Source organism: Caloenas nicobarica, chromosome 3 (genome assembly GCF_036013445.1).
Source record: "Caloenas nicobarica isolate bCalNic1 chromosome 3, bCalNic1.hap1, whole genome shotgun sequence".
NCBI lineage: Eukaryota > Metazoa > Chordata > Aves > Columbiformes > Columbidae > Caloenas > Caloenas nicobarica.
Genome location: NC_088247.1, coordinates 105,434,836 through 105,452,497, shown reverse-complemented (window position 1 = coordinate 105,452,497; position 17,662 = coordinate 105,434,836). Strand labels below are relative to the sequence as shown.

The 17,662-nt window shown below is 44.0% G+C and overlaps 1 protein-coding gene across 1 annotated transcript in view; it reads right to left on the bottom strand.

The window, feature by feature from the left end:
• The window catches only part of MSH2 (mutS homolog 2), a 56,966-nt gene extending 42,834 nt beyond the window's left edge, over nucleotides 1-14,132 (bottom strand). The window contains exons 1-6 of the mRNA XM_065631307.1: nucleotides 13,869-14,132; nucleotides 10,957-11,111; nucleotides 10,285-10,563; nucleotides 9,813-9,959; nucleotides 8,558-8,707; nucleotides 6,189-6,322 (exon numbers count right to left, since the gene is read on the bottom strand). Of these exons, the coding sequence (XP_065487379.1) occupies nucleotides 6,189-6,322; nucleotides 8,558-8,707; nucleotides 9,813-9,959; nucleotides 10,285-10,563; nucleotides 10,957-11,111; nucleotides 13,869-14,088 (1,085 nt within the window). The 5' untranslated portion in view covers nucleotides 14,089-14,132. The remainder of the gene's footprint in view (nucleotides 1-6,188; nucleotides 6,323-8,557; nucleotides 8,708-9,812; nucleotides 9,960-10,284; nucleotides 10,564-10,956; nucleotides 11,112-13,868) is intronic.
• Between the last annotated feature and the right edge of the window lie 3,530 nt (nucleotides 14,133-17,662).

Sequence of the window (17,662 nt, the reverse complement as noted above, 5' to 3'; positions counted from 1 at the left end):
TGAACATACAGGTTATCTAGCAGTTTTGAAAAAGTAAATATAGGTGAAGGGAGAGGAGAGAGTTCAAGAAGCATTGAGAGCTTCAGGCTCTAAATATTTCTCTAGGGAATTTAGAGACGATAACTTTTGGAATGACAAAGATGACATTTTTCTAACATTTCCAGAGGCTTACTGGGAAGTCAGCACCATTTTCGTGTCACTGGAATGACAACTTCTTTCATGCAAAATATTTATTGCATCATGATCTGCATGATAATAACAAATCACATTTCTGTCTTCCAACCAGCTCAGATTCAACCTGTATTTCAGAAGCTGCTTTAAAGGCATTAGGTGCGCTCCCAGCATTTAAAGTGCATTTTCATTAAGCCATTTAGACAAAGGTCCAAGTTGGTCACATTCTCCCCTCCCTCACTGAGGATACAGGCAGCCACCTACTCATTTGACTGCCTGAATCAGCCTGATGCTGTGGAGAAGTACTGACCTGTACTTGGAAAAGTACAGAAGGTCTTTCCAGAGCTGTTCACCACAATGACAGAAGCAACAAAGCCCATCTGCACTGCTTTGCAGGGACAGTTGCAGGTTAGAAAAGAACACAAAAGTACCGCAAACCTATCAGAGAACACTTTACGTTGGAAGGGAACTCAAGGCCTCTAGGTTCTAGCCCTTGCTCAAAAAAAGGCTAATTTCAGTTGAACACTGAACAAGAACAGAGTTCCCTCCATGTCTCTGAGCACACATTTCAGGGTCTGACCATCCTCATGGTGAAGGTTTTTTTTGCTTTATATCCAGCTGGGGAGTCCTTTGGTGAAGCTGGTATCTGTCTTGCCTCATGCTTTTGCTGTGCCCTTGCCAGAAGCACGCGGCTTCACCTTCTCTCTGACTTGCACCCACAGGCAGCTGAAACCAGCAGCCAAGTCCATCCATTAGTCCTCTCCAGACTACAAACCCAGCTCCCTCAGCCTCATACACCACATGCTGCAGCCCACGGTCCTACCCAGCGACTTTCTCCTGGACCAGCTCCTGTTTGTCCATCTATCTGCACTGCAAAGCCCCGTGCTAGATACAGGACTTCAGATGCAGCTTCACGGCTACCAAGCAGATATGAACTATCATGTTCCTCAATCTGCTCTTCCCAGTGGAGCCCAGTGTGTGGTCACCCTTTGCTGCTGCAGGGACACGCTGATGACTTGTCTGCCAGCATGTTGAAAGTGCAAGTATCGTGCTTCACTCCAGCAAGTGCCAGGGTGGCTTAAGTCCTCCAAGAGAGTCAGAGCCTATGATCATGGTGGTTCTTGTTGTCTCAAGGTGGCTTTGACCACCTCTTCATCTTGATGGGGCAGGTGTGCTGCAGATGCTCACCGTAATGCCCCACTTTCCCTTGCTGTCCCCGTAATCCTGACCCATAAGCTCTTGATGTCCTCTCCACAGCAGAGCTCTGGGCGTTCAAGCTGTACCTTTGCAGAAACATAACTTTGCCCATTTTCCCTGCCTGGCCTTTTTAAGGTGCATGCACTACAGCACTCCAGCTACATGATCACACTTCTGCAATCCGAGGGAGATCAGAGGCCTGCACTGCACAGACTTCTCATTTCACCCAGATGTTTCACATCCATGCTGTGTATTTGTGTGCACCTGAGACGAGCCCCCAATGCACAGCTTCTGAGGTATCCCATATGCATTACCCCACTCTGTCCCTCCATTTATCTGCTAGAGAAAGTATATGTAAGGTTAACTGATTACTAAATAAAGCACTGTAAAGGCATTCAAGTCTGCCTACACTAGCCAGCAACGAGTTGCCTTTTTTTTTCATTTTTAAACAAGCTGCTACTTTAATTGTCATTCAAGACTGATTCATGAGAATGTTCTACAAACTTGGAAATTTTTCCCTGCTAGCCATTGATCCACCTCAAGCTTCCTAAAAATCTATTACTTTCTGACTTTGCCAGAGACAGAACTGGTTTCTACAATTTGGCCCCCATGCAGCACAGTATTCAGGAACGCAAGAGAAAAGCTCAAACCAGGCTTGAATCAGAACAAGTGATGTTAGAGCGCAGCCTGCAACTCCTCTGGAACTGGGACCCCTGCACTGCACCTTTTCTGCTACAGGCCATAGACATATAAGAGGTTTGGCCAGACTATGCACAGAAGACTAAAAAAGTCAGCTGGAATTTCAAATTTATGTTGTACACAAGTGTCGGAGTTTCCTCCCCCAAAAAATATATTAAAAAAAATTCTGCATGACTTCCCTTAATTCCCTTTTCAGGGCATAACAAGCACTATTTTACATTCTGCCATATTTCTCAGACTTTACAGTATTGGAAAAACAAACATTACCTACTAAAGTTACTTGCTGTATTACAGTTAATCACGTTATGCAATTAATCGATGTATTTGCACTTCCTGTCTCTGCAACTACATTTTAATTTCAGAAATCTGCTGACTATAAGGCGAGGAACAAGACCCTCATGTACTTGCCTTCTCAACATACCACATGGGAGAAGTAGGGCTGTATCTTGTATACTTATGACTTATAATTATTTTTTTATTCATGGAAAACCAGCCAGACATGGACAGAAGCCCATGTCTTTCAAGACATAGAAGTATCAGGAAATCCGTTTTCTTAGTTCTTACTAGGACCTGTTCCAGTAGATAAACTTTATTTTATCTAAAGCATATGCACTATGTACATTAATTTGAATTGTTACTTTATGTACGGTTAATATGGACTAGTGGCATAACATTTATGGATAAATAGAACACAATGTTAACAACACATTGCAGGCAACAAACTACTAAAAGATGATCCATTTAGCTCCAAAAGATGACTTGCACCACCTACAGGTCTTAGCAGAGGGTTGCAAGAGTGTAACTTTTTAAAATAAACAAGTCAGTCATTCATTCTGTGCTACTGGAATAAAAGTTAAAATAACTCCTGAATAAGCAAAACAATAGATGACAGTGTCTTGGAGTAAGCCTAACATCTGGGTAGTTTAGCCCAGTTTTATAAGAGGTTTGCACTGGCTACTGTTAAACAGGGTGCTTTAATGTGGCACACTTCAAGCTAAGAAATAAAATAGTAACTCACCTTGACAACAAAGGAAGCACTGCTTTTCTGCGAATAGTAGAGGAACAGAAGTCCAGGTATTTCCTTCTCAAACTATCCATATTGTCTAAATTATAGTTTGTAATTCTTAAAACAGCCACAATATACAGCAGAGCATAAAGAAAACAAATTGGTGACCACCAATCTTTCCAAACATATTTGAATCTCTCAGTACATCTCATCAGTCCCACTAACAGCTTCTCTTATTATGCTTGTTCCTTTGGATTAAAAAAAGAACAGTCCTACATGCTTTGAACAGCATTAAGATTGGGAAGATGGCACACCAAGGTTTTACAAGTAAAATGCATTACTTTCATCCCAAAACCAAAAGAATTACATTCATCGAAGTAGTACTTGAAAGCAAGATGCATTAAGACAGGCTTAGCTATGCTGTGGAATAAACTGAAGAACATGACTATAGTCACACTGTAGTATTTGAGTGTCTAGAAGTACATATTAAAACAAACTACTTTTAACAAATTGCAACGCTGATGATTTTGTGGCTGTGCAGGATACCGGAGGTTATCAATGGACCTCTTTCAACCTCATAACGCATGAATGCATCAACCTTTACAAGATTCACTCCATTGAATTACTCCCCTCCTCCTCTAAATACAGCTTATCTTAAATGCAGTCAACATCGGCCATACAGAATGGCAACACAAACCTCATAAGCTCTACAAAGCAGGTCAAGTTATGCTTTCTCCCTATAATTTAACCGCAGCTTTATAAAGAAAACACCATCTGTCTTCCAAACTTGCAGGATTCCTGATGCACAGTAACGAGCAAACAAGTCTGATACAAATGTTAAAATTTCCAATGTTTACTTTGACATAAGAAAACTATAAATGGGAGACGAAAAACTTTCAAAGTCTTAAAACCAACATAACCATAAAATTGAAGTCAGCTTAGATCTTAGGATCCAAACCTGACAAGAATAGGTGATCCTGGGCATATAACGATGAAAGAACTAATAATGAAAGCTCTTGTAACACACACAAGATTCGGCATTCAATAAACCTGGGGACAAATATTTCAGTGTCACATTAATAACATTTCTAGGTGTGCTCTGATCAAGTTACCAGGTACCATTTTGCAAGCTATTAGAGAAAGTCGAAAAATTTGTTGAAGAGAAGCAGAATTACTCAAGTCTCCACAAATCTAGAGAGAAAACTACTCTTTGCATAACTTCTTTAAATGTCAATGTGCCCAAGCCAAAATTTCTTTTTTGGTAGTAACGATCCGTGCCTAAGCTCAACAGCATACACAAACATACCTGTAATGTCTTATTTGAAGTACCAGCCTTATAGAAGGTACCAAAATTAAATTCAGTTTTCTGGCCTCTTCTGCTTTGTGAAGATACATATTAACATACATTTGGTAATGCATTAACCTGCTGTTCACTAGAGTCACATGAAGTTTGGTTTCAGATGATAAGAATATAGTTATATTTAGCACAAATTTAAAAAAAGCATAACGTTTTTTTGCATGGTGAACACGAGAGATAAAGACACACACCCCGTGTAGAAATACGGCCATTGCAGTTTTCCTTTCTGAAGGACTGAGAATTATCTATACATTCTCAGAGATTTCCCAGATTGTCTAAGTCTTCATATCACAGAATCACAGAACGTTAGGGATTGAAAGGGACCTCAAAAGATCATCCAGACCAATCCCCCTGCTGGAGCAGGAACACCCAGATGAGGTTACACAGGAAGGCATCCAGGCGGGTTTGAACGTCTGCAGAGAAGGAGACTCCACAACCTCCCTGGGCAGCCTGTTCCAGTGTTCCGTCACCCTCACTGTGAAGAAGTTTCTTCTCATACTTAAGTGGAACCTCCTGTGTTCCAGTTTATACCCATTGCCCCTTGTCCTATCATTGGTTGTCACCGAGAAGAGCCTGGCTCCATCCTCGTGACACCCACCCTTTATGTATTTATAAACATGAATGAGGTCACCCCTCAGTCTCCTCTTCTCCAAGCTAAAGAGCCCCAGCTCCCTCAGCCTTTCCTCATAAGGGAGATGCTCCACTCCCTTCATCATCTTTGTTGCCCTGTGCTGGACTCTCTCCAGCAGTTCCCTGTCCTTCCTGAACTGAGGGGCCCAGCACTGGACACAATATTCCAGATGAGGTCTCACCAGAGCAGAGTAGAGGGGAAGGAGAACCTCTCTCGACCTACTAACCAACCCCCTTCTAATACACCCCAGGATGCCATTGGCCTTCCTGGCCACAAGGGCCCAGTGCTGGCTCATGGTCATCCTGCTGTCCACCAGGACCCCCAGGTCCCTTTCTCCTACACTGCTCTCTAACAGGTCGCTCCCCAACTTATACCGGAACCTGGGGTTGTTCTCGCCCAGATGCAAGACTCTACACTTACCCTTGTTATATTTCATTAAATTTTTCCCTGCCCACCTCTCAACGGATACTGCTCCCTACTGGTATGCATGGTGACATGCCGCATGCACTGCTATACCTGCTGACAGGCAGCAGTACCAAATGGCAAGGAAGAAAAAGACTATTCATATTTGGGCCACAATATCTAGCTAAGATATGGTAAGAGTGCCTCACTACAACCAAAGGCAGGCTTTTTTTCTGGAACTAGGAAGAGGTCACTACTGCTTACACTGGGTGTTTCGCTGGGCTTTTTAGTTAGTTTGGTTGGGTTTTGGGTTTTTTTGGTTTTTGTTTTTTTGTTGTTTTTCTTTTTTTTTTTTAATTTTAATTGGTGAACTGGGAATAACATCAAAATATTGTTACACAGACTGAGGATTTGCAGTATCAATAATATGAATAATAGTTAAGAAGTGGTTGCTACATTGCCTTAGCCTGTAACATGAATTATTTGACCACCTAAACATATCGCACCTCCTCTTTAAAACATCATTTAATCAATGGTAACTTGTCAGTTTGCATCTCAGGGAAAAACGTTTTCTGCTCTGTTTAACTTCAACGTGTTACAGGATAGCACACAAAAACCTCCAACCACCATTATTTCTTGGTTGTAGTATTTTGTGCTCAAGAAGAAAGAGCCTTATCTAGAACAGTTATTAACGTGTAAGTCCATCAAACACATAATACTGTTACCTTTCTTCAATTCTATTTTTGTCCATAAGTGGTTGTTTGATCCACTGATTAACTAGTCTTTGTCCTTGAGGGGTTCTGCATTTATTTAGTAAACCAGCTAGAGACTGTGCAGTGTTAGCATTTTCCACAGAACTCTGGAAAAAAGAAGAAAAAAAAAAAAGAGTCAGTGAAGCTTGTTGACATCCACTGAATGACACCCAACTTCGTTACCTAGGAAGAGATCAGTGTTTTCTGTATTCAACTAGGCACCCATCAAAAAAGACAATGAAACAGCAGGGCATTAAAACACTTAAGCTCTGGTCCCTGGAACATGGGGAACAAGGAAAAGGTTTGTCCATTTTGAAACCAGCTGACTGAACAGGAAAGTTAGAAACATACCTAATCACTGGGCAGCTTGCCCTTCGAACAGGAAAAGCAGAAATATGTCTAGATATTTGCTAGTTTGCCTTTTGTAACATCAAAAAATAGGGGTCCTGTCTATCAAAAAAAGCAGCAAGAAACAAGACTTGGGTTCAAGGGTTTGGTTAGAGATCTTTGAGGGGTGCTGGGGCGGGAACACAACAAAATGAGGCCATGGGGAGAACACAGTTACACAAATTCTGTCAAGCTTCCCCAAGTCATCTTTGGAGTACACTATAAACATCTCTAAACTTATTCTGTTCAGACTATAGCTTATTATCTATAATTTAGGTTTAATATTAGCTGGACACAAGACAGCCTTTTGGACATTTTTCTTGATGTTTTGTTCGATTTGTGCACAGACAGCTAGGAAGCAAAAATTTTACATAACATTGAAAAACAGCAAAAAAGCTTGCTTCAGATCTTAACTTTGAAATTAAAATCTCAAACCTCCCTAGCCAAGAACACCTACAAATAAAACAGCAGGCAAGCTTTTAACCAGGAGCGGGTGTGGATGCCTGTAAACAACTGGGATGTAGAACTAGCGTCACCACAACAGTGAGAAGGTATACTGACACATATAACCCCTGGAAGATCTAATCTCTAAAGTGGATGTGTCTATTTTCAGTGTTCTGAACAGTATTACACACAAAAAACTTCTGAATCCAAGAAAGTGTCACAGAGTACACATATTATACACGAACACACTACTTCAGCGCATCCAAGTTGGAAGGCTACAGTTTCATATAATCAGCTGCATCTGCGCCACCATATGAACTTTACCTACATACCTCACAGAGCAGCTCAAATTACAAAATATTTTGTAATTTCCTCCCCACAGACAGCTTGCCACACAGGCAACAACGCAGCTTCCTGCTACACAGCAAGCCCCTTGCTCCAAGGCTCACATCAGCCCCTAAAGACAGACGTGGCAGTGTATTTCCTATCACAAAATGCATAACACCTGCGAGGATTTATACAGGGATGTAGCTAAACTTCCTAGAACATCTCCATAAAGCTTGAGAAGACATAGAATTTTTGCTTCATTCCCTAGACAGTGGGACAGAATCAGGAAATAAAGCAAAGAAAAAAAAAAAATCAGAACGTCTCTCTCTCTGGGGTTAACCAGCTCAGATGCTGAATATATGCTCTTTTTTATTTCTAGAAATCCCTCTAAGCTAAACAGGGGACCATACTTGGGATTTCTTCCTATAAAAGTGGTTTAGCTCCAAGCAAAGATCATTAAGCAGAGCTTACAACATGAAAACAACAGAAAAAGCTGATAAAACGCAGCACTTTGTCCATTTTCCCACAGCCATAAAAAACAGCAAAGAAGAAAACCAGACATGGCGGAAAGTATGGAGGAGACAGGTAACCTGCTCGGATTTGTCCACCCCCATGCTCCTGCCATATGCCTCCTGTTCCCCTAATACTACCGAATTCAGGCTTCTATTCCCTTTCTCAAAACCAGCACTACTGTATAAAGCAACTCTGCTTTCAAGTTCCCCATCATACCACAAAATTACAGAACTCTCCTCCCCCACCACACCCCAAGTCTGCTCCTGCCACTGCAGATGTGAACTCCTCTGACTAAAACTGACTAAAAAAGACAAAGCATCATTCCCTGCACTGCTCAGCCAGACTCCTCAGCAGCTACAACCACGAGGTACTTCTAAGGCTCTTCCCATATCTGCATTTGACACAGACACTTGTTTGTGGCCACTTCCCACCTCCTTGTTGATCTTCTCTTCTACATTCAAAGTAAGCTAGCAAAAAACAGAACCAAAAAAGGTGGCGACAGTGGCTAACGGTGTTTAAAACACATTGTACAGGAGCAGCTGAAAGCAAAGCTAAAATGTAGAAGCTGCCATTAAGCAGGATCTGTGGAGTTGTGATTAGGCAACCGGGGTATTTATCAAGCAGCTAAGTAAGTATATTGAAACACACCAATTCAAGTGTACATTTCTTACCTGGAAAAGGTTGAGGGCTTGAACAGCTGCGTTATCTAGAACCATGTATTGACTAAGATCAAAAGTAGTCAGTTCAAATTGTCCAAAATTAGACTCATCTGACAGCAACTCTAAAAACTTGATAATGGCTGACAAAGATGAAACAGCAACCTGAAGTTTAAAACATAAAACAAAACCCACCATATTCTGGTTAGAAACACTACTGAACTGGGGAGTATTTGATAAATACCCCTGGAAAATTACAATTGGGGAAGACTGATCCATGTCAATTCCAGCAGGGCCATGACAGACTCATCCTGTTTGACAAGACTTCATTTTCACAGGGATATCCTATGGCACTGCACAGTCTTTCTAGGTAGTTGCAAGAACAGGGAACTAGACATCTGCATAATCTGATAAACAAACTGTGAAATACACGCCTCACCAGCTTTCCAAAGCTGTTATCGGGATGTTTCTGGCTCAGGATCACAAACAAAGTTACTGCAGATAAGATATCATGGATCATCTCAGGCCATGGTTTCAGGGTTAGTTTTCAGCCAGAACAAGCATCTGTTCTGACTCACCGCATGGCCTTACAAACACTAGTGCCAGGACAAAAGAGGGAGCAGCATGACTGACTTGTTCAGCTGCAACACTCCAAACAATTTTAACCTGTTATGCAATCACACATTAAGTGAGAATAACTCTGTATCTTAAACTTGCAGTGAGCATCAGCACTGAAGGGCATTTTAAAACACATTAAAACATGTTTATCTCAAGCAAATTACCTTTTGTTTGCAGCTAAGAGAACAAACATGCTCAGTTGACATGCAGGCACTAAATCATATGTTTGAGTCACAAGATGATACAAAACACAAAAATATTATCATAAACATTATTTTGTTTTCAAATAGCAATTTTCCTGTCATGCAAATTAATCAAAGTTTTATATTTCGGTCCTTAGGCTAGATAGATTACAAATAGGAAGTACCTCTTGTGCATGGTCTATTTGTTTACCAGAATTTACTACTTTAAAGAGGTAAGTGCAGGGTCTTCTCATTTTTTTTTCCGGGACCCTGGAATCCAACTTTGACACAGACTCAAGCTAAGCAGGACTGGTAAGCACTTCAGCAAGAACATAGCTTAATATACCACTGGTTGTACAATACACTTTCCTAGAAGTATAGGAATCTAGCATACGACAGGACCGGCGAGGAGAAAGGAGACCAGCTCACAACAGGAGCACATTAAACATTGTTCTGCTCTCTGCCCTCACCTGTTTTTCCATCTCTGGCAATGCTGCGCTATTGATTTGTTCTTCTTTTTTTGATTTCAACAAGCGATTGAGATCCTGAACAATATCTTTTGTTGTGAAATCCGCCTTCTTCCTGTCTGTAATTAGGATTCCTCCTCGCTGAATGACCTGTTGTCCATAAACACAGTTATCGATTACTTTCAATATCCAGGGGACAGATGTTCATCACACCAAAGCAAACCCTGAAGAGATACTGGATTACTGCTAGGTTGCAGAGAGAATGACAGCCAAGATTTTACTCTTAGAACAACTTTTCCTGATCAAAATACAAATCAGTCAGAGAAATAATATATTTTGTATTAATAAATCAACACTTCTTCCAATTAACATATTGCTCCTTCATTTCTCCGTAAATCATGGAGCCCAGCTAATAGGCTAGACTACAGCTTTTTAGACAGTTTTTTCTAACTGTAAGCCGCAATGGTTCCCTTACTTGTCGTAGTTTTCCCATCTCTCCTGCAGTCTCTCCTCCTGGTAGTACACACTCCTTCGGTCCTAGTTGAACCAGCAGAGCTTCAAGGTTTGAGAACTGATCATTATCTGGAAACTCACAGACGCTCAGTTTTCTCAGCGTAGTGTCAACATACCCCACTCCTACAACTCTTTGTCCATCAGTAGTAGACAGCTTAACCCCCACAACCCCAATGGCCGATGACATATCATTGTTGGCAAAGAGAACTTCCTCAAACTGGGCGAGATTTCCTGGAGAACCCTATTTAGAAAAGAAATGTATTTTAAAGAGTGTGTGTGCACACGCATACTATTTTTTTAAAAAAGATAACAACAGATAAAACTAAGTAATGAACAGTCCACTAATATAAAACACAAAGCTGTTCTGGTTTTTTAACCATTAAAATTTTACATATCATCTATACAAAGTGAACTACCTCAGGCTTCCTTAATTTCCCAACCTGTGGCAAAGATACAGGACAAGCTCTTACAGCAGTAGAAGACACAGGGATATGTAACAGACCACACAATTTACCATCACACCTCCAATGTCAGTCCCTGAAAATCCCAAAATTCCAAGCTGAGGGACTCAGGAAAGAGCTGGGTTTTTTTTCTTTCATCACACAATTATAAAAAAAAGGTAGAAAATGTGTACCTTGTATGCTAAATACCAGTCATTTTCTTTGATAGATTTACTCCCTGCTTTGTTCTTGTAAACTTCAACTCTGTAATGACGAACCAGAAGCAGATCTCTCACGAAAGATTCAAAGTTCATTTTACTAAGCACAACACTCTCAAGTTTCTGAGTTCCTACAAAAAAAAAAAAAAAAAAAAAGGAAAAAACTGTCAGTTATCCAAATATGTTCATAAGGTTTATTTTCTGTAACTGAAATCCCCAAGAAACAGAGTTAACAGCCTTCGGGAAGGACATTATCCTGATATTGACAGAGCAAGCATGTAAAATCCACGCAACACCACAAAAACACAAGACTCAATGGATTAGCTGATTAAGAATGATGAATGCATACACCATATACAAATGAAAGCAACGTTCATGTCAAAATTTCACTAAAGCTAGATATACATGTATATTCAAAGATACATTCCTTTCGCCATTTCCCTTTCCTTATAACACTCTTGATTTGTTTTTCTAATTAATCCTTCACACGTTTTAATTTAATGAGTGGTGGAAGCCAGCTGCAAGTTTTCCTTCCAGATAACATCTTTTCTTTCCTGGACAAGACACTTTTGTTGACAGAATGGACTGTCACCCTAGTCACACTCAGAAGATGGCAAGAAACATGTGCCAAGACATTTCTCTTTTATTGCACTATATAGTGGAAAACTGAGTATTCTCAAGAAAGTTTAAAAGTTTATATTAACACTTAAATTAAAAAGTGCCTAATTTACAAACTTCTTGCTTCTGCTCCCATGGGGTGCAGGCAGATGGTACAGTTGAACAAATTCAACTCCATGCAGCTGCCAAGAAGAGCAATACCACTTCTACCTCCCCACCACCAGCACCAGCCTACTCAAAGAACAAGATAATTCCACTACTAAACAAACTGGGGTTTTGGGTGGGCATATTAAGTTTTCTGCCATACCAGCAAGTCAGACTGGTGTCAGATACATTAGAGATAGACAACATATAAAGTAAGCGCAAGCAATATACAGGGATTATCACATCCCTGTTTTCAGCATCATGCCTTCATCACATTTGAGGGTCTTCCTCTCTTTATGTGAAAGATGTTAAACAGTGAATTTCCATATCCATAAGAATTTATGGGTTTATTTTAAATAGGATATTTTCATTTTCTTTCCCCAGATCTCTAGTAAGACTTTTTTTGGAAGCAATTGAAAAACTAATTCCACATAATTAGGTTATATTTCCCAGTACGGAACTGTCCAACAAAACACAACTTTTCTTTCTTTTCACATGAGACAACACACCTGCAAAGGGTGAGGGGCAGCTGAAGCTACATGCACTTTAAAGTCATCCTGAAAGCAAAAATGTAGCTTTATACTGACTCTTAGTTGGATATGCTAGAAAATGCTATAGTTTGCAGTGTTTTAAAACCAGAGCTGATCGTCATAGGCTTTTATCTGTGAAATGACCACTTTCAAACATAATTTAAAAAAATATACTGATTCATGTGTTTCTAGTCTGGAACATGTATCAAATTCTACACTTGAAACTACCAAGCTCTACGATTTCTCCACAAGTTTTGTTTTTTCTTTTGTGGCTTGGTGGGGGGAGGCCAGTGCTTCGGGTGAAGGTTTGTTTGTTTTGAGGAGTTTTGTTTGGGTTGGTTTGTGGTTCCTTCTGGTTTTAGGGGGGGGGTTGTGGGTTTTTTGTTTGGTGGTTTGTTGGTTTGGGTTTTTTTTTACATATTAGCTCATCACTTGCAATAGAAAGTGAAAAGTCTGAGAGAATGCCATTGTTTTTTTAATGTCAGTGCACTAAAAAAACCCACCAAATCATTCATAACAAACAGGTTCCAATCAGTTTATTTTGCAAAGTATGAGCCAATAACTTTGCAACATTATGTTCCTCGAGATTAAGGATAATACTAAGGTTTGCCTCTTCTGACAAGATAACTTATCTCAATGCTCTGCATCCAACATCTGCAAGCTCCACTGCCTCATACCAAGTGATAAATCATAAACAACAGGGGGTGGATGGAAGAGAAAATCTTATGCAATACATAACTAAATATGCGATTTACTTCTGCAGGCCATTGTTAGTCAAGTGTTAGGTTACCATTGTTTACTTATCACCTGCACTATAGAACTGTATTAGCCCAGTCCTCATTTATCACAGAAAACGTCACGCAATCATTATCACTAACTACCAATGCTCTGGAAAAACGTGATGAACTGCTGTCAGCCTATACAATATGTTGTGTTCAACTAACTATCCACACCTGACAGTGCGAATTTAGACGAAGAGAAGGAACACTCGGACCCACAATTTCTGCTGCAGACACCTTCCCACGTTTGCACACCCACATCTGTCACACGCATCCCGCTCAGAGCGGCGACTGGTTATCATTTCAAAGCTGCCAGAGGCTGAAGAAAGATCTGCATTCAGTCACGCTCGCTTCGAAGCAGCAATGAATCAAAGCGCCCATTAAAATCCAGGGACCTTTTAGCATCTCCCCTCCCGCGTTGTCCACAGCGGGCACAGCAGCGGTGCCGCCGCCCCGGGCTCGGCCGTGCCCGGTACCCGCCAGCAGCGCTGCCGGCACCCGCAGCGGGGAGGGAACGGCGGCACCTCACGCCCTCACAAGGTCCCATCCTTGAAACACGCCGCCACAGAGAACTTAAGCCCGACGGAGCCACGAAACGCGACGACCGGCAGCGTCCCGACCCGAGCGACACCCCGCAGGCCCTGCCCTTGAGAACACCGGCGCCCAGCGCCGCGGGCGGCCCTGCCGCCCCTCCGGCCACCCGAGGCCGGGCGCCCCTCCGCAGCAAGGCCCCCGGGAGGGGCGCGTCCACCCCGCCGCAGCCGCGCTGGCCCCCGCCGCCCCTCAGGCCCCGGGCCCGGCCTCGCCCCGCACCCACCCGGCGCCCCCGCCAGCTGTCGGATGACGGCGCGGGTGCGGAAGAGCTCGCGGGCGGCCAGCCGCGCGTCCGCCCCGTGCGCCGTGTAGTAGTCGCCGCGCTCGAAGAAGCGCACGGTGGTGTCGGGCTTGTCGGGCAGCGAGAGCACGGCGCGCACGAATCCCGCCTCGGCCCCCGCGCCCTCCGGCCACACCGCGTCCCGCGGCGGCTCCACCGCCATGCCGCCGCCTCGCGCCACGGGCCGCCGCGCGCGCGCGCACCGGCCCTCCCGGCACGCACGCGCGCGCGCGCCGAGCGACGGCAGCCAATCGCTGCGGGGTCTGAGCGGCACGTCACGCCCGCCCCGCCCCTGTGTGGCGCGCCACGCGGAGGGACCAGCTGCCTTGCGGGAGCGGGGCGGGCTGGGCCTTTCCGCGCGCCGTACGCTGCCATGGCAACGGCGCGGCGGGGCCGGGGCTGAGCCCGCCGGGGCGCTGAGGCCGCGGCCCTTGGGCTGCCTCCCGCCGGGCCGCAAGGGGCTGCTCCCTCCCCGCAGCGCCAGGGGAGGCCCGTGCGATGGCAGCAGTCGTGTGTGTCTGTACCACCGCCTGCCCGGGCCGAGCCGCGCAGGCCTCGTTCACACAGGCGTGTGGGAACGGCTCCAGCCACCCGGATGATAAAAGATCAATACTAACATGACCATCCAGACGGTGAAAGAAGACTGATACTAACATAATCAAAACACAGCAATCAGTCAAAAGAAAGCGGCCTTGACGGGTTACACAGCATTATATGTTTGTGAGGAGTAAGAGCGTGGGGGTGTGAATGTTGGGCCAGAAGACGGCCCCACAGATCTGTGAGAGAATGAGTGTGGTGCGTGTGGAATAACATTTTTTGAAAAAGAATCCTGTTTAACCTCTTGGTCCAGGCCCGTAAGGCTATAAATTGAGAAAGAGTTAATTAAGGAGGGCTTGCTTGCTGGCTGCCTTTCGCTGGGCCCAGCTCAGCTCTGCCCGGCTGTGCTCTCGCTGCTGACACGAACTCGGTGCGCCTGTGTCTCCGTGTGCGCCGCTCTCCATCGCCACACGGGCACGCAGCCACGGAGGGGCTGCCGGCACAGGAGAGGACGCCCAGGCAGCCGCGCTGAGGTGTCGGCTGCACTTGCTCCCTGAGGAGGAGCGGGGTGCGCAGTGTGTGCCCAGCGTGCCAAGCAGCAGGGGGGTCGCTCTTCCCAGGCAGCACAAGGAGCAACATGACAAGTGGCCAAAAAAATGATGACCTGGCCACCATTGACACACTGGGGTCTCCAGCTCAGGGACAGAAGGGGCACTGTCTGCCCCATGGTGCTTGGAGAGAACCTGAGCCCTGGCTACAGGGTGGTCCCTGCGCCCAAAACACTTGTTTTTGTTTATTTTTCATCATATTTTCCTTGCACTGTCCTATGCATTTTTAAATTTTGTTTTCCCTTCTGATGGAAAGACACAAAGCAATAGAAACAGTATAGGTATGTGGCAGACTACAGTGGGTCCGCGGATTCCCTGGCAGAGGATATGGGAACATAAATTAGCCTCGAAGATATTAAGGCCTACCCGTGAGAAAGATGGAAGTAAAGGAGTATCTGGAGATATTAAGGTGTGCCTGTGAGAAAGAAGGGAGTAAAAGAGTAACATCGACATTAGGAAAATTAGCCAATGATATGTTATTATTGCAGCCTGTAACCAATAGCAAAAAGACACATGAACTGGTAAAGACTATATAAAAAGGCGTTTGTGGCGATAAATGGAGACTACTGTTTGTACTAAAGAACTTGGTCTACGTCGTTTGTCTGTCTGAACAGCGACATAGGTACCTTCTAGCAATCTTTCTTTTAGTGGTTATTAAGAATAATGGGAAACCCCGGGTTCATCAGCTAAATCAAGCTGGGTTTTAATTTTTTTTTTGTCTTGAACCACTATTTTTTTTCCCAGTGAGTTCTGAATCATGATTCTTTTACCCTAATTCCGCTGTCTGCACCTTAGCACCTATGGTCAAAACACATCTTAAAACTGAAGAAATGCCTTAGGATTTATTGTGTAAACGCTTATCCCTCTTTCTGGTTTGTCCACCTTGCTGCTTCGGAATATCCCCTCATCTGTGTCCCATTGCTTTCTCTGTCCTTTCCACCCTACATCACCTCAGCATCTTCCACCTCATCTCTCACCCTTCCTTCTCCTCCCAGCCCACCCCGGCCCCAGCTGTGCTTTTGGGACCTCTTTGACCAGATTCCTCACCTAGCTTCTGTCTTCTTTCCCCTTGGTGAATCAATGTGCTCACCTTTCCTACTTCTTGGTGTCAATAGGTACTTTGCAAAAGGCGCTCAGTAAGGAATACTTCAGGTTTTCACACCAAACCATCGTTTTATCACCAGGGCCACCCCGATCTGAAGGTGTTGCCATGTGCTGGCTGTTCCTCCACAGGGAACGCTTTTGTGTCCCCACCTCTGCCCCATTCCTGCCAGGTGTCACCCTGGGCTGCCTGTCCTCAGCCCAGCCTTCCCCACCCAAACCCCAGTCCCGTACCCCTGAACTAGCATGGCTTTTCCAGAAAGGGCCTTCAAAGCCCTTTTGCAAATGCACTCACTGAAGGACGACAGGCAGTTCTTGTGGAGAGGAGAAAGTCCAGTCTGCCTCCATTTGACTTAGGAAGTAAGAAGCAAAGCATAAGGTCACTAGAGCCTCAACAGCTTTGTAGTTGCTGAAAATCTTCCTCTTATCTCCATAACAGTTGTAAAAATAACATTGCTCTGGCAGTTGGATATATTCTCAGTGTGAATAAGTGTACTTTTCCTAAACTTATTTTCAGAAATGGCTAACCTATCTGCTCTGATACTTCCCTCCTTGCAGCAGTACTCACATAGGAAAATTCAGCCTAAATAATTATAATTTAGCAAATACATAGCCTTCTGCAGGCACTCACAATGTCAGGCAACCTTGCCAAGAGGTGATAATACCAGGTCAACCCAAAATAGAGATGAATAGCTGGCAGTGCCTGTCTTTGAACATAATGGTGACTACAGATAAAGCAGAAGATAAAACAAGAAAAAAAAAGTGTCCTGTACAACCAGCAGGAGAGCAGGTGGGCTCCAGGGACCTCATTACCACCTTCAAAAGAGATAAAATTATGTTTGTAATTGCTGCATGTTGCAGTGCTTCCTTCTCTCTCCCCTGGCCTGGTGACACCTCTTCATGCAGCACTTTGCTCAGGGCAGCTCTGCTGAGCTGCGGGTTCCCATTTACAGGAACCCATCACCTAAACCAGGTGCTAACGCTCTTAGTGTGGTGACCGCAGCCCAGGAAAAACATTTTTATTGTGACACCTCTTGCAGAAAACATCACCGGCTCTATGACCTTTCCTCCGAGTTGCTGCTGTTTTCCCTGCCCTGTCTTTTCCTCTGGGGCAGCTGGACGCACCGGCTGAGCTGCACAGGTCTCACTGAGCAGGGCTTGGTTGCTGCACCATGCTGGGACTAACACAGCACTCCTGCTTTCTCCCTTGCCTACCAGGAGGGATGGGAATGAGAAGGTGGCTGTAATTGTTAAGCACATTGCAGATGGGATGCTAATCCAGATCTTAATTAATTTTGTTGCCTTCCTATGCATAACTAGCATATACAGAAAAGTTGCAATGGCTTTTCAGTTGGGAACATGGATGTCCTTTGACCACTCTAAAGAAAAAAAATCCCTTTTCACCGGAGATTAGTTAATATTCAAGTGTTATCAGTCACAGCTCTAATACTTTTGAGTTGGTGGGGATGTTACCTGAAAATTTTGTGTTAG